At 40.8% G+C, this 23,734-nt stretch overlaps 1 protein-coding gene across 1 annotated transcript in view; it reads right to left on the reverse strand.

The window, feature by feature from the left end:
• ZBBX (zinc finger B-box domain containing) overlaps positions 1–23,734 on the reverse strand; it is a gene marked incomplete at its 3' end in the record, with an annotated part of 103,003 nt that overhangs the window by 68,273 nt on the left and 10,996 nt on the right. The window contains exons 2-6 of the mRNA XM_008053286.2: positions 23,324–23,437; positions 20,488–20,578; positions 12,902–12,950; positions 11,456–11,565; positions 1,511–1,606 (exon numbers count right to left, since the gene is read on the reverse strand). Coding sequence (XP_008051477.1) covers positions 1,511–1,606; positions 11,456–11,565; positions 12,902–12,950; positions 20,488–20,578; positions 23,324–23,437 — 460 coding nt within the window. The remainder of the gene's footprint in view (positions 1–1,510; positions 1,607–11,455; positions 11,566–12,901; positions 12,951–20,487; positions 20,579–23,323; positions 23,438–23,734) is intronic.

Consider the following 23,734-nt stretch of genomic DNA (forward strand, 5'->3'; position numbering starts at 1 on the left):
GCAATCCACTCACCTCAGCCTCCCAAAGACACGGGATTACAGGCTGAGCCACCGAGCCCAGCTTCCTCACTTCTTTAATCAAATCTACGCTTGGAATTTTACAGGATTCTTATTTACAAAGACCGCTTTCTTCCATGTTAAGCTATAGAATACACATACTTGAATACATTAATGTGGAATAGAGGAATGCTCGATGTTCAGAAAACACACTCTATGTCGTGTGGCTTCTAGGAAGTGTGATGTGACCACAGCATGTCTACGGCTGTGTAACAGTAAGCCCCACCACAGCAAAGTCCGACTGTCTTTAGAAACTGTGATTGGGAGAGGGGGAGAGAGGGAGGGAGAGGGCGGGAAAGAGAGTGAGGAGAAGGAGAGGGAGGGAGAGGGAAGGGAATTGTTACATATTAACAATTAGGTTCACTCTTAGGTCGATTCACCTTCTCATATTCGCTTCTATGACTGTCTGATCTTGGTATCATGAGGGAGGAAGGAGGCAGGCTGGTTTTTGTTTTCCCTGCAGCATTTCCTTCCAGAGGCTGTAACATTGGGCAGTCATCCAAAAGTCTCATGTAACTATGAGTGAGGTAGGTCTGTCTATGTTGTGTGGTTGTCGTAACTTGGGCTGTCAGCATCCTTGGCAGTACCTGGCATATACACTGAGGCAACACATATGGACTGCAATTACCAGTGACCCTTCTAAATGCAGATCTGATCATCCCCTTTCTTTTGCCTACAAGATATCAAAATCCTTAACCCATTACACAAGGGTGGTTCTTTTATCTTTAAGCTCCAGCAGGATCCTGGAGCAATTCCCTGTGTAAGCTCACTTCTCAGTACAGACCTACCTTCCAGAAGTCATCCGATAAATATTTGTTGAGTAAATTATTGTATAATGAATAAAATCTGTGACAAATCAATGCATCATCAAATGTAACTAGTGTAGTGTTGTGTCTATATTTAGCCTATTTATTGTTTAAGTATAGAAATTTTAAAGTCACTTGAGTTTAGGCATTTCAAAAAGCAGTGACTATATAAAGGTAAACAAAAGGTCCTTATAGGAAGGAAAACTAGGAACCTGAGAGATAAGCTTACCAACATGATAATGAGTGAAGATAAATTTTAAAACTAGTTATTTAAATAAACATGAAAAGAAAACATAAGAGATTTCTATTTATAAACCTCATAGGAATAGCATTTAAAATAATCCATGATTTCTTTTGAAACCACCATAAAAAATATTACCTCATTTTTAAATGTCAGGCTCACAGACAGAATCCACAATCCGGAGGCTCTGATCAAGCTAAGTGTTTCAGCCACTCTATTAAAACATGGCCTAAATAGCAAAATGAAATCTAGATTGGTGTTCAGTAAAATAATTTTAAGGTATATGTCATATACATAACAGAGTTTTGGAAACTAATGTAAATCACCCTAAGTCCTAGATAATTAAACATGTATTAAACACCTTTATGTTGAAACCACAAAGACACAAGGGTGTTTCAGATCCTACCTGCAGAAGCGTTGTTCTGTGGAGTTTTAGTGCCCCCTTCTGGTGTATTTTAGCAAAGCAGCCCGAACAATAGTCTTCGCCACACTCGAGGCACACCTTAAAAGACATTTTCATTTTAAAAAATCACATAATCTTTAATAGCATACTTCTGATAAAACGTTTGCATAAATTTGTAATTGTTTGCATATTTTCAAGTTACACACCTCGGTGTCATCGGAATTGAGAAGGCCCTCCCGCCCAAAAAAAAACTAGGACAGCTATTTAGATTTAGCTCTGAGGAAAACTAATTTGTAAATATCAATTATTCTCATCTCAAAATACCTGCAATAACCTCAATCTAGGTTTTAGGCATATGTGACAGATGTGTGTATGTATATACAATTTCTGAATAAATCATAAACCCACCAAGCAGTCTCAGCTAAAATTTCTTGACCTTGTAAGATCTAAACAGCATCATGGCTCATCAAAAACTCCTTGATTTTCATAAGTTATTCCATCTTTCTGTATGGATTACACAGCACAATTAGCTTAGAATGACATGCATGCTATTTTCCTCCGAAAGTTCCCATATACTGCCTTGAAAGGTATATCTTCACTGGTGGTTCTCAACTATGGTTTTAAAAGCACTCTTAGAAGAGTCCCCACAGGAAAAAAGAATAAGAAAAAAAATTGTACGGAACCACAGTGCCACATCAGCAATGTTCATGACTGATGAAACAAGCATGGGCAAGTTTACGTTTACCTCCCAAACTCTCCATGATGTTAAAAAGTCATTTTTAAAACGTATGGAGAAGTTGAGTAATGCAACATACCTGCACCTATGAAAGTGCCAAGCAAGACTGGGAGTAAAGAGAAAAGAGAATGGAGGTCTTACTACAAATGACAACGCTCCACTTGCATCCCGCCCTGCAATCTTGACAGTGTGACCACGGCCCCCATGCCCATGACTTTGCCCTCATTTGGCCCGGGGTAGAAGGAACCACTAGCAGCACAACTAAGAGAGCAGGAGGGCCTGGGTGGTGCAGGGTGTCCGTGCCAAGGGCCTCAGGGTTCCTCTGACCCTCTTCCTTTCCTCCCAGGGCTCCCGCCTTCTATTCTCTCTCCTGTCTCTTCCTTCGCATCAAGGAGTAACAAGTAAAAAGTGCTGGGTTAGTCCGGCGACACATCAGCCAAGCTCTCCTGCCTTGCGCTGGTCAGGCTGGACTGAGGTGGGCAGTCAGGTGAGTGCAGTGTGTGTGTGTGTGTGTGTGTGTGTGTGTGTGTGTGTGTGTGTGTGTGTGTGTGTCACCTAGGATCTACAACAACACAGTCTCTGGCTCAGCAGGTCTGGGAGGGACCTGGGACCCTGCATTCTCACAAGCCCCCAGTCAGTGCTTTTGTGTGGCAACGCGGACCCAAGTGAGTACCAAGCACTGGACCACATACAGCATGGAAAAGCAGACTGCACTCCTATTAAAACCCAACAGGAGGTTTTTAAGTCCATTAAGTTTTAAAAATTATGCTAAAGTGGGACGTAATGGCTCACGCCAGTAATCCCAGCACTTTGGGAGACTGAAGTGAGAGGATCACTTGAACCCAGTAGTTCAAGACCAACTTGGGCAACATAGTGAGACCTCATCTCTACAAAAGAATCTAAAAAATTGCTGGGTCTGGTAGCTCATGCCTGTGGTCCCAGCTACTTGGGAGGCTGAGGCAGGAGGAATGCCTAAGTCCAGGAGGTCGAGGCTGTGGTGAGTTGTGATCACACCAATGCACTCCAGCCTGGGTGATAAAGTGAGATCCCAATTCAAAAATCAAAAATAAAAATTGTCTTAAAATTCCTATGTAGTGATGCAGATACCTGCAATGATGTAGCCAGGTTTCCTGAATATAAAATGAATAGGACAATACTAAAAAACATGGGTTTACACACTGAGATACCACCTAACCCCAGTCAGAATGGCAATCATCAACAACTCAAAAAATAACAGCTGCTGGAGAGGGTGTGGTGAAAAGGGAACACTTCTACACTGTTGGTGGGAGTGTAAACTAGTGCAACCTCTGTGGAAAGCAGTGTGGCGATTCTTAAAAGCTCTAAATACCAACCTCCCATATGACCCCACAATCCCCCTTTGGGATATATCCTGAAGAACACAAATCACTCTATAAAAAAGATACCTGCACACGCATGTTTATCGCAGCATTGTTCACAATAGCAAGAACCTGGAAACAGCCATGCTGCCCGTCAAAAGAGGACTGGATTAAAAAAATGTGGTACATATACATGATGGAATACTACGCAGCCATAAAAAAGAACAAAATCATGAATTTCGCAGCAACCTGGATAAAACTAGAGTCTATAATACTGAGTGACCTCTCACAGAAACAAAGATCTGAGTATCACATGTTCTCACTCATATAATGGACCTTAAACATCCAATGCAATACTATACGAAAATGACTGACCGTACTGGGAAACTATGGTGGGGGGAGGGAGATGGGATTAACAGTAGCAAATATCTGTCTGGGAACGGGGAAACACCCCATATCAACAGGGTGCCTGAATGAAATGCAATTGTATACCTAACCCTTAACTGTACCCCACAACTTCACAATTAAAAAAAAACATGGGTTTAAAGAGCAAAAAATTTTATATAATTAAAATAAAACTTGAAAAGGGGGTTAGTTTCAAATAACAATAACAATGTCCACAATTCTGTGAGCACATGTTCCCTGTCCCAATGGAAGAGTGGGATGATATACCCCTTCTTGTCTAATCCCACGACAGCCCAATAAAGTTAGAGTGCTGCTGTATTTCCACTGTGAAGAAGGGGCAACAAGGGAACATGATTAAGACTACTCCAAAAAATCAAAATTAAAGCTTTTAAGTATGGTTTCTACAGATTACATCTTGCTTTTGCACCATTATAAAGTCAAAAAATCCTAAGTCAAACTACAGTAAGTTGGAAACTGTATCGAAAAACCTCAATAAAATCCACAATAAAATAAAATCTAATATTTCACATGACTGCATGGTCTGGTATTTATCAAAATGCAAACATGGCCTGGCACAGTGTCTCACGCCTATAATATCAGCACTTTGGGAGGCCAAAGCAGGATTGCTTGAGCCCAGGAGTTTGAGACCAGTCTAGGCAATATGACGTAAGCACGTCTCCACAAATAACAATACAAAAATTAGTTGGGCTTGGTGGCACATACTTGTATTAGCTACTCAGGAGGCTGAGGTGGGAGAAGCTCTTGAGCCCAGAAGATCAAGGCTACAGTGAACAATGATCATGCCACTGCACTCCGACATAAGCAGCAGAGTAAAAAAAATTTCAAAAAAAATTCCAAATATAGTTTGTATTATTTTATTTAAGCCAAAGAAAAATAAACAGTATCACTAGCATAGGAACCACTCCTACCCTTTCAACGCTTGTTTCGAGGGATGCATTCTGCTAAAGAAATGATGACAAAAATATGATCCTGAATCCATAATTTTAAATGTAAAGTCAATTTAAAAACCATAACTTTACATGAATATATGATTTCATTGCTATGTCAATATGAATTTCAAAATGTATTCTGCATAATTTTTATTGACTACACCTGCTAATGTTTCAATGACTTTTGCAAAACTATTTGGCACTGTTTTTGTAATGTAATATAGAAAGCTGAAAACAAGTTTCAGCATATAATTCTACAGCCAAATGTTTGTTAACAGCAGACTTAAAGTAGCCAAATGTGCAGACTGGAAGATCAAAGCTGCAGTTGTGCTGTAAGCTTACACATTTTGGTATACAAGCATATTTGGATTTAAATTGGGTTAAAATTACTGCCAACTGGTAATCTTTTTAGACAGTTTGTATAACTGGCAGGAACATGCTGAAAATGTCATTAAGAACTCTGTCCCACCACAGACGCTTCTTCAGCAATGGAATTCCCAGGTGCCGTTTTAACAAAGATCTTGTTAATGTGATGAGTGCCAGATCACTTGTGCTAAGTCTTCATGATCCAACTAAGCTTAATTAAATCAGTCACACTTGCCAAATATATACATAGGAAATTTGGAAGTCTGGGTCTTTATCTTTGCCATCGAGATATGCAAATGCATTAGGTCATTAAAAAGTGCCAACAACAAAAACACACAGTTTATTGTCTTTTCTCTATATGCCAGACACAATGCTACATATTTCGCATGCACTGACTCACTGCCCTTGATAATTTGGGGGTATCGATTACTGTTGTCGCTAACTTATTTGAGAAATGAGGAAACAGAGAGGTAAAGGGATTAAGAAGACATTTGTTGAAGGTCACACAGCTAACAGCAGCTACAACTGAGCATCAAACTCCCAAAACACAAGCTCTTGCCCCCCCTCTCCCATACACATTTCCCCTGATGGAGACCAAGGAAATATCACCCTAAAGATGCAGTCAGCAGCCAGACTCGGTGGCTCAGCCTGTAATCCCGCACCTTTGGGAGGCTGAGGTGAGTGGAATGCCTGAGCCCGCGGGTTCAAGACCTGCCTGGGCAACTTGGCAAGACCTCATCTCTACAATAAATAAAAAAAAAATGAGCCGGGCGTGGTCGCCTGTAGTTCCGGCTACTTGGAAGGCTGAGGCGGAAGGATCACCGGAGCCCAGCAGGTTGAGGCTGCGGTGGCGGGGAGCGGCCACTGCACTTCAGTCTGGGTGACAGAGTGAGACTCCAACTCAAAAAAAAAAAGATGCAGTCAGCATAAACGCATGCAGCATATAAGTTTAAGAACTCAAGATTAGCTCAGAGTTTAACAATACTGCAGTCTACCTCATTAGATCTGCTTAATTTGAATTTTTAAATAGTTTATTGTAGTGTTTTGACAATAATCATAAAGCATTATTTTTATTTCAAATCAAAGACCAATCCTTCTTAGAACCTTAGCAAATTCTTTTTTTTTTTTTTTTTTTGAGTCGGAGTCTCAAGCCAGGCTGGAGTACAGTGGCACGCTCACAGCCCACCGCAACCTCTACCTGCTGGGCTTAGGTGATCCTTCCACCTGAGACTTCCCAGAAGCTGGAACTACAGGTATATGCCACCATGCCTGGCTAATTTTTCTTGATTTATTGTGGCGATGAGGTCTCACCAAGTTGTCCGGGCTGATCTTGAAACCCCTGGACCCAGGCACCTCTCACCTTGGTGCAAAATTCTTTAAGAATGTTTAGGGCCTCGATTCTAGCTTCTGTACACAGCACTTTTCAGGCAAGTCAGCTGTTTAATCACCACACATATTGTCACACTCATCTGCTTTCCAGTCAGGGTACATGCTATTCATCCTGTCTGGCAGGCTCAGGTAATCCTCTCACCTCAGCCTCCCAAAGTGCTGGGATTATAGATGTAAGCCAACGCGCCCTGCTGTTGAATACTTTTTAAAGGCCATGGAGTTTGAACAACATGACATAAGGACAAGGCTTGGCCTGGAAGTAAGGATCCAACTAAAAAAAAAAGTGTTTAACACAGAGTAGGCATTCAATAAATACATATTGAATGAATTATTTCTTTACTATTTCATAAAATAGACTTTTTCTTTAATTTAGACCTATTTTCCTTTCAGTTTGCATCGAAGAGATTCCAGTATCTTTTGCATTTTGCAGAAAATTTACAAGAAATATTGACTCATAGCTCCTATATATAAATCCTTTTCAGATCATTAATAGCAGATTCCACAATTCAATCTAACCAGCAATTCCCCTGTGGCTCTCATACCTCTAATTCAAGGATATCAACATTTGCTTAGAATTTTTAGAGTTCTTAACAATTTATTTTTTTAAGTGTCACCCAGGCTGGATGCAGTGACATGCTCATGGCTACCGCAGTCTTGGCCTACTGGGCTGAGGAAATTCTTCTGCCTCAGCCTTCCAAGTAGCTGGAACTACAGGCATGTGCCACCATGCGTAGCTAATTTTTTGATTTATTGTATAGATGAGGTCTTGCCAAGTTGCCCAGGCTGGTCTTAAATTCATGGGCTCAGGCAATCCTCTCACCTCGGCCTCCCAAAGTGCTAGGACTATAGGCATGAGCCACCATGCCTGACCAACAATTACAATTTTTAAAGATTCCTTAAATTATTGACCACCATTATATCAAACAAAAAAATATATGATGTAATAAGAACATTATATCACCAAGAGCCAGGGTTTTACACTTTACGTCACATAATCAGATATGCAGCATTCTCTTTGAGTCAGTTAAAACTGCCATTAAATAAGCCTATTAATATAGCCTTATGTCAAAAATTATGCAAAGTTCTCTGAAATAACATAATCTACAAATATTAGTTACAAAGTTACAATTATTGAATTCCAGGAGGGGGTAACTGCTTCCTACCTATGCATGCTATTTAAAATCATTCGATGGCTCAGCCTGTAATCCCATGCCTTTGGGAGGCTGAGGTGAGTGGATTGCCTGAGCCCGCGAGTTCAAGACCCACCTGGGCAACTTGGTGAGACCTCATCTCAACAATAAATCAAAAAATCAGCCGGGCGTGGTAGCATGGGCCTGTAGTTCCAGCTGCTTGAAAGGCTGAGGCGGAAGGATCGCCAGAGCCCAGCAGGCCAAGGCTGTGGTGGCCGGGAGCGGCCACTGCACTTCAGTCTGAGTGACAGAGTGAGACTCCGACTCAAAAAAAATAAAATAAAATCACTAAAAATATTGGAATGTCTTCAATGCTAACCTAAAGAAAAATAGGTCTAAATTAAAGTCTCCATTATTTGAGTTGGAGTCTCACTCTGTCATCCAGACTGGAGTGCAGTGGCACGCTCCCGGCCACTGCAGCCTCACCCTGCTGGGCTCTAGCAATCCTTCTGCCTCAGTCTTCCAAGTAGCCAGAACTACAGGCATGTGCTGCCACACCCAGCTAATTTTTTATTTGTTGTAGAGACGAGGTCTCACCAAGTTGCCCAGGCGGGTCTCAAACCCGCGGGTTCAGGCAATCCACTCGCCTCGGCCTCCCAAAGTGCTGGGATTACAGGCTGAGCCATCGAACCCAGTCATAAAATAGTTTTAAAGAAATTATTCGTTCAATAAATACTTGCTGAGTGCCTACAACCCTGCAGACATAATTCTAGGTGGTGAACCCAAAAAGTAAACAAAACTGAGCTCCCACCCTCACAAAGTTTACATTTAGGAAGAAAATAACCAAATGAATATATATTAAGTGGTGATCAATGTCATGTAGATAATTAAAGTCGCTTCACAAAACTAGAGGGTGCAAGACAGCTTTTGCTATTTTAAAAAGGGCTGTTGGGGTAGGTAACATTTGAATTGACATGTGTATGAAGAAACTGGGATGGAAGAATATTTATTGGAGAAAAATTAAGGGCTTAGTTTTGGACATATTAAGATAGTGATGTCTATTAGACATTCAGTAAAGGCCCAGCAGGTCGAGGCTGTGGTGGTCATGAGTGTGTCACTGTACTCCAGCCTGGAGTAGGCAGTTTGAGTCAAAAGTTCAGGGGAGAGGATGGAGTGGATGTGTAAATTAGGAAATCAGGCCAGGCACAATGCGCAAGTCTATGATCCCAGCACTTTGGAAGGCTGAGGCAAGAGGACTGCTTGAGTCCAGGAGTTCAAGACCAGCCTAGGTAACATAACAACACCTCATCTCTACAAAAAAAATCCAATAATTAGCCAGGTGTGGTAGAGTGTGCCTGAAATCCCAGCTACTCAGGAGACTAAGGCGGGAGGATCACTTGAGTCCAGGAGTTCGAGGCTGAGGTGAGCCACATTCCTGCCACTGCACTCCAGCCCAGGAAACAGAGTGAGACTCTGACTCAAAAATAAATAAATAAATAAGAAACTGTCAATATATATATAGTTTTCAAAGCCAAGAGGTTGGATAAAAGAACCAGAGAGCACCTGTAGATGGACTAGAGGAGAGGCTTAAAGACTGAGCCCTTTAAGAGGCCGAGAATACAGAAAAACAGCAAAGAAGGCTGAGGAGAAATAAGTATCAACATAAAATGAAACCAAGGAAGCACGGTGTCCCAGAGGAGGCCAAGTAAGGAGAGGCATGGATAAGGAGAGGCTTCCTGTCTTATCAAACAGATCAAACATTCCTAATAAATTAAGGTAAGAACTGAGCATCGACTACTATGTTTAAAGATGTGGAAGTCACTGGCGATCTTGGTAAAGACAGTTGCTGGATAGTGGTAGAGACCCAAGATGGAATATAGAGAATTCAAAGAGAATGGGAATATAGCTGTTGCACTTCTGGGTCTATCCCCAAAAGTACTGAAAGCAGAATCTCTTAGAGCACTACTAGCAATCACCGAGTCCAGGCATGATGGCTCAAGTCTGTAATCCCAGCACTTTGGGAGGCTGAGGCAAGAGGATTGCCTGAATCCAGGGGTTTGAGACCAGTATGGGCAACTTGGTGAGACCTCGACTCTACAATAAATCAAAAAATTAGCTGGGCGTGGTGGCGTGAGTCTGTAGTTCCAGCTACTTGAAAGGCTGAGGCAGAAGGATCGCCTGAGCCCAGCAGGTTGAGGCTGTGGTGGCCGTGAATGTGCCACTGTACTCTAGCCAGGGCAGCAGAGTGAGACTCCAACTCAAAAAAACAAAACAAAACAAAACAAAAACAAGAAAACAATCACCAAAAGCTGGAAGCAGCCAGGTGTCCATCAACAGATGAATAGATAAATGCAGTGGGGTATATACATAAACCAAACTTCATTCAGCCTTAAAAAGAAAAGAAATTCTGATATATGCTACATCCTCATCAAAACTTATGAATATTATTCTGAGTGAAAGAAGTCAATGACAAAAAGGACAAATAACATATGATTCCAAATTCTTAGAGACGGAAAGTAAAACAGTGTTTGCTAGGGTCTGAGCATCAGTATTCAATGGGTACAGAACTCCAGTTTTGTAAAATGAAAAGAGTTCTGTGAATCAGTGGTGGTGACACTATCCTAACAACGTGAATACACTTAATGCCACTAAACTGCCACTTAAAATAGCAAGGATGTTAAGTTGCAGATGGTTCTACCACAATTTTTTTAAATGTTCATAAAATTGGTCACAATGAAAGAGCTGTCAGTATGCACAATTTTCTGTACTTATTTTAGTTTCACTTAATAACTTTTACGAGAAGGAAGAATAAACAAAAAAGATTGGCCCATAAAGGTGCACAGCAACCTTAAGCATAAGAGCAAAACACTGAAACAACCCAAATGTCATCCAATGTGGGACAAATTGTGGCATATCTGTGTAATTCCATACTATTCACAGATACACCCAAACAAATTACTGATCAGTTACCACATTTGCCTTTTCATGTGGAGCAAAAGGATTCGAAAAATGTGTACTGTATCATTCCACTGACGTAAAGTTCAACAATAGGCACTGCTAGGTTTAAAAACCAGAACAGTAGTTGCCTTTGAGGTGGGGATTGATGGCAGAGGCAAGCAGGAAACTTCTGGGGTGAGGTAACTGTCAATATATCCTGTCAGGGTGTACACATTTGTCAAAAGGCACCGAATTGTCCATTGAGATCTGTCTATTTTACGGAAAGTAAATTACACCTCAGTTTTTTTAAAAGGCAGACAGCAGGAGGAAAGAATATGACGACAGTGGGTATAGATAATGCTTCGGAAGAGTTTTACAACACAGGGGAGCAGAGGAAGGTTTGAGGCTACAACAATTGTGTGGTAGCTTTGGTTTGGTTTTGGTCGTGGATGGAAGACACTGCAGCATGTGTGTGTGCTGACAGGCGTGGCCCAAGGGAGAGGGGATACGGGCATAAGGTAATGTCCTTATGAAAGGACAGGACAAGGACTGAGGTAACGTCCTATGCAAGAAGGAGGTAACTGCCAGCAGTGTGCACAGTGAGGAGGAAAAGCATCTGGCCACCAAGGCAAGCTGTGCTGGAACCAGAGACAGGCCGTGTGAAAGGGCACATCTGGGGCTCGTGACCGTGCACTTACCAGCAGGGCAGCTCTGTTCTCACACTGTCCGCAAGCCTTCCCTTTAATCTTAGGTTTTCCACCTTCAGAAGTATGTGACATTTTATAAATAACTGGTTGCTTCATTGCCTCTGGAAGGAAAAAAAAGTTAGAGCAATCATTTAAAAACATAATGTGTAGTTTTCCAGTGGATAAAGTAATGAAACGAGGCACATTGCCCATCTCTGGATTGAAGAGAAGTCCCCACAGAACAAGTTCTAACTATTTATAACAGTGTATATAACTTATTATATTTATAATAAGTGTATGTGTCCATAAACATATAAGTAGTGTAGCATAAGTATTTCTAAAATTTGTTTTACAAAATTATCTTTTTTTTTTTTTTTTTTTTTGAGTTGGAGTCTCACTCTGTCGCCCAGACTGGAGTGCAGTGGCCGCTCCCGGCCTCCTCAGCCTCGACCTGCTGGGCTCCAGTGATCCTTCTGCCTCAGCCTTCTGAGTAGCTGGAACTACAAGTGTGCGCTACCATGCCCGGCTGATTTTTTTTTTTTTTTTTTTGAATTGGAGTCTCACTCGGTCGCCCAGACTGGAGTGCAGTGGCCGCTCCCGGCCACCGCAGCCTCGACCTGCTGGGCTCCGGCGATCCTTCCACCTCAGCCTTCCAAGTAGCTGGAACTACAGGCGCACGCTACCACACCCGGCTAATTTTTTGATTGATTGTAGAGATGAGGTCTTGCCAAGTTGCCCAGGCGGGTCTCGAACCCGCGGGCTTCAGGCAATCCACTCACCTCAGCCTCCCAAAGGCGCAGGATTACAGGTTGAGCCACTGAGCCCGGCTTACAAAATTATCTTAATCACTCAAAATTAGATATGTTTATCTTTCAGAAAAGCATCTTATTTCCTTTGGAATTATCATAAATTCAAATTTTATTTTTGGTACTTGCTATTGTTAAATAATTTGTTAAAATAGCGCAAGCCTGTAGTTCCAGCTACAGGTGGAAGAATCGCCGGAGCCCAGTAGGTGGAGGCTGCGGTGGCCGGGAGTGGCCACTGCACTCCAGTCTGAATGACAGAGTGAGACTCCGACTCAAAAAAAAAAAATGTAAAGCAATTTTTCAAAACGTTTAATGTTTCCTAGAGTAAATTTATAATTTTATACTACCAAATTATCTTCCTGGTTAAAAGATTATATCAGTGAAGTTTAAGGAGCAGTGCAATGAAAAGTCCTCACTTTTGAAAAATGCTATCATTATGATTATATCCTAAGTTGATGTTTTTGACATAAAAGCCTCCCAAAAAAAAACCCTAAATAAAATGTATTTTGAAAATCAAAGTGTCATCATCTGGGTGTTTAGAATTTGTATATTGCTTAAACAATTCTAGCACTTTAATTTTTCATGTAGTTCAAAGGCAAAAGCAAAGGAATTGTAGCTGTGGTATCTAAAAATATGGTGGCAAACTGTTTACCTTGAATCTGTTCCTTCAGTAATTTTAATTTCACTTTTCCGCCAGAAGACTGTATTAATAAAATAGATATTGTTTGTCAGATTTTATTCTGTGATGCAAAGAAAGTTTAATTAAGTTACTAACAAAAATATTAGAAGGTTGTAGCATTTGATTCAGCTTGAACAAGAATTTATTTTTTAAAAATAATATAAAATTGATAGGAGATCATCATTAAAACATGTATAAACCTTTCAATTAATTTAATAAAAATTCACTAAAAAATTTTGGAAGTATATGTAAACCAGTTTTTAAAAACATAAATTATTTTTAATCAAAAGCCATTATATGTCATCATGATTTCAAGAAAGTGCTAGCATTCAAATATTGAAAATCTTCATTAAGTCTTATATCTCTCCTTGTTCTGAAACACGCAGTCTAATATATGTGTAGACTAAATCTAGACTGAGTTGTGACTGAGCTAGTCTGCTTACATAAATCATTATCTTATTTGCCAAATTTGGAGAACTGCATGTTTAAGCACCACCGATCCAAACTTCAAATACATTATTTATGAATCCTGACTTTCCTAAGTTGTAGCCAAAAGACTGAGTAACTCCGTATTTCAAATAAACAATCACCTGAAATCCTTGGATCTTAGCATTTTAGGGAACAAAACAGACTGCGATCAAACAGACTTGCCTTGTTCTTACTAAAACCAGCACTTAAAGAGTGCAGATGAGCATGGCAGGGTTGGGGGGCATGCAGGTATACAGACACTCTCAATTCAGCCCTGGTTTTCAGTCTGCAAATTACAAGCTCAACTGCTCACTTTGTACACGAAAATCAGAGAACAGTCACTGCCTCTATATCTGAGGCTGCACCAGCCACAGTCGGTGAAAATTTAGAGCTAATTACTCTCAGTGAATCCAGGGTTTTGCTTCCATGGGGTACTTGTTACACATGTTCTTTAAGGAGCTGCTCAGATGCTAAATACCAACCACAGCAAGAAATAAAATAGGATTGAAACATCAATTTTTCTGTGAATCACACTTTTATTTTTAAACTGGCATTATTATACAAGTTACAGATAATTTAATCTCATTTTTCATAACAAAATTATCCAATATGATTACCTTAATGATACTTGTGAATTGAAACATGGTCATTGTGTGATGGGTGGCCCTGGACAGAATGGATGACTATGCCACGGCAGAATGAACTCATTATTAGAGAAATGTTAAAGTTTGTTTTTATTATTATGAATACATTTTTCTGCCTTATGAATACATTCACATTTACTTCAAATAATTCAAATTACATTAAAATATTTCAATAAACAAGATGCTAGCTGTTATTTTTAGCCAAATTCTACTTCTTCATAGGTCTGGTTTTTATCTGTTTGGGAAAAGCTTGAGGAGTGAGTAGGATCAGACCAAGGATACACTCATGTGCACATACACACACACACGCACATATACACATCTGCGCATACATATACACATACCTACACACATGCAAATATACAACAGACACCTATATATATAAATACAGACACACACATACACATAAGCACATATACACAAATATATGTATACACAGATGCATATACACACGTGCAAGTACATATATGCACAAGCGTGTGTGTGCATACATATATGTATGGCATATACACATTCACATGCATGCATATATACACACATGCACATTTATGTGTGCACATGTGTACATGTACACATATATATACACACACATGCATACACATCCACCCTCACACATACAGACATCACATATGCAGACACCCACGCCTGTGCCTTACTGACCACTGACCCTCATACCATCACCATGGGCAGGGAGGGGTGCCATCGGGCACCACCAGGGCAGCCTCACGGACCTACCACACAGGCATACAGTCTGCGCCACTGGGGTGGAACTGGCGGGTGTTGTCAGCCGCCCTGGCACTCCCAAATGCCTCCAGACTCCCGCCGGTGCCTCTGGCCACCACAGGCCAAACTCCCCCGCAAGCCCCTTGCGGGATCTTCTCAGGCTCAGCTCGATGAGCTCCTTGTCATTCTCCCATGGCCATCCTTCCCCCGGGTCCCACCACCCCATGGAGACAGTGGGGAGCAGTCACTGAGCATCTCATCGTCATGCCTTTCCTGAAGACATGCCACCCAACAGCTGGTGTGACCTGGAGCCCCGCCTCAGACACAGCCTTCGCCGGCGCCTCCCAGAGGAGCACTCCTTTCCCCGCCCTCTTGCTCACCAGAAGAGAGGAAGCCCTTCTCTCTCTGTGTGTGCATGTTGTATATATAGATGCACGTGTGTGAATATGTATATATGGCACCTATATTTATGCTGCTTCCGGAATATTCTCCCACTGTCATCATCCAGCAAAGCCGCCTCCCCAGCAAGCCCCACTGACCACTCGCGGCCTTTATCAGCTTCAGGATCCCCTTCCACCTGGACTCCTGCAACCTGCTCAGTCTCTCCCTCCGTCACTCTTCTGGTCCATCATCTTAGGGACCTCGATGTCATGCTCATCTGAGGCCCTGAAGACCCTCCAACATGCTGGCCACCATGAAGCCCTGAGTGCCTCCTCAGCCCCTCTCCATTGTGACCCAACCTTGCACCTTTGCAGTATTCTGAAAACCACACCTCCAACATCTAGACTCCAAAGCTGCTCAGTGCCAAGCTCCATCATCCCACTTCTTCCCTCTTAGACCTCCTGTGTCTACCCACCACTGTGACGGAAGGATACTGTGGGCTCTCCCACGGATCCATGTTCAACACTCCCGTAGGTCCTCCCAGCTCTTCGGCAACCCATTGACTCATTTGCTGCTCAACCCCAATCCTGATTTCCACAACGGCAACGCCAATCCTTCTCCTTCCCCTCCCCCTTCCTTCACTCAAGCAGATGATAGTCTTCAACTTTACGAAGAACGTTGAGGTCTTTCCATTGCGACTTTCCAGTATTCTGCCTCACCAACTGCCAAACACAATCCCTGAAATTTGCTTTTATCACCATCTGCTTCTTCTTCCATCTTTCTTGGCTAAGGAGAAAAAATGTGTCTTTCTTCCCTGGAGAAGACCACTTTAGTGAACCACCTCTTCAAAGACCACACACCCCGCACCTGGTATCACTCTTGACATTTTCAACCTGTCCTCCCCTAGTATGTTCCTCTCTCATGCCACAGATGGGCTCACAGCCTCTCCCCATTCTAAAAAGCAATGTGCAAAGTCTTCCCCAGGTCCTGATAAGCCCTTGTTAAGGTCACCCTCCACGTTCGTGTTCGCTGCAGCAGCAGTCTTTCCTCATGGCGTTCTACCCTTCTTTCCAACCCTTTGAGAGCTATCGGGCTGAGGCATATGTTCGTAGCATTTTTCATTTGCCCATGGAATGCAAATGTTGCACTGTAGTTGACTGGTCAGTTCATCATATGTGCCAAATTGACTGACATGAATCATCCTGAATTAAAGCATTTAAATGGTCTTTGTCAAAGCCCAAGGGTCTTCCTGAATGTGAAGAATCACTCGGGTCTAAGTGGCCCTCTTTGAAATGACAAAACCATTTGCTTTCCATGCTTTCCCCAATGTCATTCTCTCTGTACACAGCAAAAATGTTCTGAGCCAGCTCCACTGCCTTAACTCCTCTGTTAAACTCAAACAGAAGAATATGTTGAAAGTGTTTGCTTTTTTCCCACTTGACACTCCATCTTCTTTAGCACACAAAAGCACTAGCTGTCTTCAAATCTGCAAAATGTGAGGCATATTCACAAGTACAACATTGTCCCTCCGAATGGCAAATGATGAACTCCCAACACCACAGTGTTGCCATGCCAAAAACAAGTGCTATGACCTTATGCATCAACCTAAAACTTCCCTATCTCATAATGATCCAATCATCAAATTCAGAGTTTTACCACTTTTTTATTCTCCAGAAATAGACAGTTTAAGGTGAAGTTCAGGTAATATTACAGTGATTTCACATAGATCATCTCACGCATTTTGCTCAGAACTCTGTGAAGTGGCTGCAGGTGTTGCTGTGTGTCTACAACTGCGGTTGACAGATGCTCAGAAAGGGTAAGTGAACTGTCATCTATACAGTCTGTTATAGTCTAGGGTTTCTTGACCTCAACCCCACTGACCTTTGGGTCAAGTAGTTCTTAGTTGGGGGGCTGTCTCATAGGATTTCAGTAGCATCTCCAGCCCGAGCTCACATTATACCTTTAGCAAAAAATTATTCTCAAAGATATCTGAAAAGGTCTCCTGGGAAGCAAACTTGCCCCCCTTAAGAAACAGCAGTCTAAACAGATACTCAAAACTGTGTTTACTGCACGACACGTTGGACAATGCTGACTATCTGCACTTAAAACTGCCCTCCGTTGCTGTCGTCTTCTGTGAAACTGAACTGCTTTGATTCTGCTCCTGCCATTCTTTTTCCCCACTGCAGCATGGGCAGATTATCCTAGGACAAGCCTAGAGCTTGTGTTCTGCATCTTAGCCCTGGCCTTTGACCTCAAACATGTTACATGACACATCTTGGCCCTAGCATCGACCTTAAGTGAGTTGTTTAACTTCTCTGATGTTAAGTTACATCACCTGCAGAGCTGGAGTAAGGACAACTGCCTCTTAAGGAGTGACATAAGCACTTAACTAAATAAAAAGGGAAAGTGCTAAATTGTTGCCTGGTCCTACAACAGACGGAGTAAATATTAAAGCTCTCTGGCTGATGCCCTCCACACACTGGCTTCCCCTAAGCGTCCTTCGCCACGTCTCTCTTCTTTTTACTCGTTTCTCAGAGCACATTGGCTCCCTCAGCTTCAGCTGTCACACAGAAACTGGAAGTGAACCTAGACTCATCTAACTCCCTTCAGTATGCTATCTCCTAGTCAAGGACCTGAAACATCAGTTCTTTTTTTTTTGAGTCGGGGTCTCATTCTGTCACCCAGGCTGGAGTACAGTGACACGATCATGGCTCAGTGCAGACTCGACCTCCTGAGCTCAGGCAATTCTTCCACTTCAATCTCCTGAGTAGCTGGGACTACAAGTGTACACCACCACATCTGGCTTATTTATTTTTTAGTAGAGATGGCCTCAGCCTGCCCAAGTGCTACAGATATTACAGGTATTACAAGTGTGAGCCACTGCGCCAACCTGGAATATCAGTTCTATATGTGACTTCCTCCTCAGATTTCTTGCTGTCTTTGGTTCCATATTTTCTTTTATACTTTCTCTGCTGACTTTCTAATTCAGACTCCTTTCATCTGACCTTCAGTTTCTTTTAACAGTCTTCCAAATAAGTCTCTCCACCTTTCTACCAGTGACCTCCAAAGCAGCATGCAGGCCCAAGGGAGCTTAGAAAACACTGGGCATGCCGGACTCAGTGGCTCAGCCTGTAATCCCGTGCTTTGGGAGGCTGAGGTGAATGGATTGCCTGAGCCCACGGGTTCGAGACCCACCTGGGCAACTTGGCGAGACCTCAGCTCTACAATAAATCAAAAAATCAGCCAGGCATGGTAGCACATGCCTGTAATTCCAGCTACTCAGAAGGCTGAGGCGGAAGGATCACCAGAGCCCAGCAGGTCGAGGTTGCAGTGGCCAGGAGCAACCACTGCACTCCAGTCTGGGTGACAGAGTGAGACTCCAACTCAAAAAAAAAAGAAAAGAAAACACTGGGCAGCAGACAAGAAACATCTATTCATATTTATATTTAATATGATTAATTTCCATATTTTATTTTATAACACACATGATATATTAGTAAGTTGGCATACATGTGTAGGAAGTCTGTGCTCAAAATATATTCTTTTCTAAGGTGGTACACGATCAGAACAGTTTGGAGACTCCTTGCTCTGTGCTCTAACCACAAATCCCCTGGATACTGATTAAGGTCAACCATCATAAGTCATTGCCCGAATCGTGCTACTCTCTGGCGGGAAGGCTGTCGGGGATCCCATCCAGCTGATGAAAGTCAGAGTCCTCAGCCTGGCACTCAAGGCCATCTCCTCTCCTGCCCCTCTCGTGTTCGGGACCTGCCTTGCACAGCTGCCCAGTCCCAACGTGTCCATCCTCACACCTAATTACGAGGTTTGGGGAACTGGGATTCTGATATACATGCCACTATTTTTTTCTTCCCAATTATAACTTGTAAACTCCCAAATATTTGTCAAACTAAACTACTATCTCCCAAGCACAGATTGTTCATATGCTAGGTGATTATAGCAAAAATTACATGATGGCTTTCACCATGCATATTAAATGAAGATCTCTTTGAAAACAAGAGTCATTCACTATAAGGCAAAGAAAGCATTTAATAAATGCCATTAAATAAATTACAACAATGTGGTACATATACACGATGGAATACTACACAGCCATAAAAAAGAACAAAATCATGAATGTCGCAGCAACCTGGATGGAACTAGAGTCTAGAATACTGAGTGATCTCTCACAGAAACAAAGATCTGAGTATCACATGTTCTCACTCATATAGCAGACCCTGAAGATCTATCATAATACTATAAGAAAAGGTCTGACAGTGGTGGGAAACTATGGGGGGGTAGGGAGGGGAAGGGAGGTGGGACTAACGGTAGTCAATATCTGACTGGGGACGGGGAGACACCCCTTATCAACAAGGGTGCCTGAATGGTGCATATTTGTAAACCTAACCCTTAACTGTACCCCACAATTTTAAAATAAAAAATATGTTAAAAATAAACAAATAAACAGCATTTTTAATATATCTGAAACACTGAACACTATTTCAGAAAGTTAATGAAAAAGGAAAGTGAATTATAAAACTTTTGGCCCCAAAATTAAAGAAACCTATCTCACTAAGAGTTACACTAGAGAAGAAAAGCACTTTTTTGAAGCCAAAAAATTGAGACATGCCAAGTCAGATGGCAGCAGATGCCTACTGAACCAATGAAAGTTTAGTGAGAGGGACACAAAAAACAAAATGTTGTGTAACTTAATAATTACAAAGTCACAGATCTGGGACTAAAGGGTCCAGAAGCAAAACAGTTTTCTTTACAAAAAGATACTTATCTGACTTTAAACTTAAATATAATAAAATGTTATTTTTTACAATACACAGTTAAGGTAAGACAATTCTATAGTGAAAGACAACTTCTATAGAGAAACTGAAAAGTATTGTTTTCTTGCATATCTTCACACATGGAATCAACAGTATATAAATAATAAATGATTGCTCAAGCAGCATATATAAACATTAAACAAATGTGATAGAAATAAAGTGTTTTATTTGTTATGTCAAATAATATTACCTTTCACCTTAATCTGGAACCATATCATGGTATTCCATACACTTTAAACCAGAACTGAACTAAATGAAAAAATTCAAAATGGAAAAATTCACCTCAATGCAAATTTTTAAAAGTGGACTTGTAGATTAAAACAAAAACATAACTGAATAATTAATGAAAGTTGCATATTAGCCTACAAAAAATAAAAATTTCAATAATATGCAAAATCGTTAAAATAAGAATCATAAATTTGTGAGAATGGAAGAAAATACAAGACCTGAAAAAATAATGTATATCTTTTTGCTCAGTAAATTGCCTGGGAATCAAGTAGTATCTTCTTACCTTAAAAATATTTCCTTTGTTTTGTAACATAATGTGTGATTGATGACCAAATTTTCCCGCTTTTCCAGATTTCCAGTGATATTCATTTGACCTTCAATAGATTTAAACAAAAGAAACTGTAATTACTAAACATATGTCTTCTTTTAATGAAAGCAAATGTAGTTTTCCCATTTTAGGAACTAGAAATTCAGTTGTTAATGTGTAACAAACCAGCACAAAATGAAAATGAAAAATCAATAATGCCCCAATAGCTTCAGTAACTTTAAAATATAGCTCTACCATATTTGTGACTTTTGTGAAGTATCTGAATAAAAGCAAAATGTCCAAACACCAACTAAAATTTTCATTTTTTTATAATTTTATAAATTAACCTTCACAGTGACTAAAGATACTTTTATTGAAGTATAGGAAACCTTACAGGTTGCCATGCAGTTTCAAGAGCTAAGTGTCCACTAATGTAAAGAGGAAACGCAGTACCCTCAAAATATTCAGCAGATCTAGTAAGTGATGAATTCCTTATTAAAGCCAAGAGGGCAAACTTTAGTTTTCCAGTTTCCAAAGCACTTGTACTTGAACCTCGCAATTTTTTTTAAGTTACTAGTTCAGGGACACCAATTTTTATTTAAAAATCTCTGAGACAACAATTTGCCCAATGTCACAGAGATAATAAATGATTAGGACTAGGATGTGGACTTCCTGGCTGGTGAGTGGCAAGTTCTCATTCTGCCTATGACTTTTATTATCTGTGTGACCTTAGAAAGTATATAACTATTCTGAAAGCTCATTTAAGCTTTAGAATATTAAAAATATCAAACTTACTCAAAGGGGATGATTTCAGGAATTCTAACTCTCAGATGGGTAAAATTCAGAAGTTAAAACTAAGTCCAAATCAGTGAAGAGAGAAAAACTGGTCACTGGATTATTAAGAGAAAAGCAACAAGACACATCATAAATTTTATCACTTGGGATGATGTACAACATGAGATGCTTTGATGAAACCAACACTCTGGCTATTAGAGAGGGTATGCATTTGTGTCTTGCATCTTTTTCACAATTGGACTGCAAATATAAATGCTAATGAGACTATGGTAAACATATTTGAATTTTCCTTAGTGGTTCAGAAGATACTTCACAGGTATTTGCTGGCCAACACTGAGAATTAAACAAAAGTAAATTTAACATTAAAAGAGTTTGGACAGCAAAGGCATGTGAAATATATGCTCCCACACCCTGTAGGGAAAGATACAAACTTTTGAAGTCTATTTGGAAGATAATTTCTCAATGTCTACCACAATGCAAAATGTATAATGTATATACTCTTTGACCTAAAATTACAGAGGCAAGAGTTTATCCCACAGATGCCCTGGCATATGTAAGAAAAAATGCATGTAGAAGCATATATTTATAAGCATAAAGTTCCAAAAACTTAATGAAGATCTGAAAAATAAGTGCTGTTATAACCACACAAAGAAATACTCTGGCCGGGCACAGTGGCTCACATCTGTAATCCCAGCACTTTGGGAAGTCAAAGTGAGAGGATTACCTGAGCTCAGGAGTTCAAGACCAGCCTGGGCAACTTGGTAAGACCTCGTCTCTACAATAAAAAAAAAAAAAAAGAAAAGAAAAAAGAAAGAAATACTTTGTAGTCACTAAGAAAATGAGGTAAATTAGTGTGTGCAGATGCAATTAACAGCACTGAAATATATTAAGAAAAACAACAGGATATAAGTTTATTCCCATATTTTTATAGGTAATCTCATTTGTGAAAACATAAGAGAAAATACACATCAGAAATACACACACCACACACAGGCACACACATGTATGTATATAGACTTGTGCAAAGATGTCTGTGGGAGAATTTTTAATTATTAAAAATGTGCTAGAAAACGAGCTGGGAGTCAGTCTAGAACTCACAAGAGATATGAGAGAAACATCATATAACTATCAGTTTTACTGGACTATTATCGCTTTTACTGTTTTGTAACAAAACAACCTCAGTAAAATTAGTACAGATGTACGAATATAATATTAGAGAGTACTCATGAATAAATTTCAACTAACTGGCATTTGCTAAAAATATTTTGAACATACTTGAGGGTTTGAATGATTCTGATATTTGGACACACAAACTCCTGCCCACCCCCCTCCCCCACCACCAAGTCTTTTAATAAATAAAAATGGCTCTGGGCTGGGCTCGGTGGCTCAGCCTGTAATCCCATGCCTTTGGGAGGCTGAGGTGAGTGGATTGGCTGAGCCCGCGGGTTCGAGACCCGCCTGGCCAGCGAGACCTCATCTCTACAATAAAAATCAAAAAAACGCGTGTGGTAGCACGCGCCTGTAGTTCCAGCTACTTGGAAGGCTGAGGTGGAAGGAACGCCGGAGCCCAGCAGGTGGAGGCTGCGGTGGTCGGGAGTGGCCACTGCACTCCAGTCTGGGCGACAGAGTGAGATTCCAACTCAAAAAAATAAAAAATAAAAAAATGGCTCTGAACATAAACTGATGTCCATGTGCTGCACATGGAAATTTTCCAAGAGCACAAAGTGTGTTTCTGTCTTAGTCATTAGACCAAAAATTATTGAGAAGCATAAAGTGGAAGGAAGGAAAACGGGAAAAGACCAAATAAAGTTCAGAAGAAACAAAAGTAATGGTAATTTTAAAAAACAACATTCCTCATCTGAGGGCATGCAAAAAAGACTTGGGGGGAATTGAATATGACTTGTTCATCAGGACAAGCTGGAAACTGCACACCCACTGAGCATTTTGATTGGAATGACGACAGTGTGTAAGATAGTTATTTAAATAACTCGTTTTACTCCTCTAAGATTTCACCCACTCTCTTTCTTCCTTTTCTTTGCTCCGCGTTGATCGGAATTCTCGTAGTTTCTTCTCCATCTCGTGCGTCTCCAACTCCAGCTGTACCTTCTCCACGCGCAGTTCCTGAGCATTTCTGAAGACAACAGATTTAAATGAAGAACGTTCATCGGGAAAATTAGAAAAGAAAAGGAAAACAAAACAAAACAAAAAGCAAGGCAAAATAGCTTTATATTATATTTTACCGCTAAATGTAAATTACTAATCATAAATACACGACAGCAATCTCACAGACTTCTTTTGCACTTCCCTGAAACACGGTCTCTGGCATCAGCATTTGCTCTCATGGATATCACTGCTACGCAAGACATCTTTCCAAACCTCAGCTTTGTTTTCCCTAGCACATCGCCAGAGGTGTGAAGTCATGATCCGC

The sequence above is a fragment of the Carlito syrichta genome, unplaced genomic scaffold (assembly GCF_000164805.1).
Source record: "Carlito syrichta isolate Samal-C Ts95f unplaced genomic scaffold, Tarsius_syrichta-2.0.1 Scaffold74005, whole genome shotgun sequence".
Classification (NCBI taxonomy): Eukaryota; Metazoa; Chordata; class Mammalia; order Primates; family Tarsiidae; genus Carlito; species Carlito syrichta.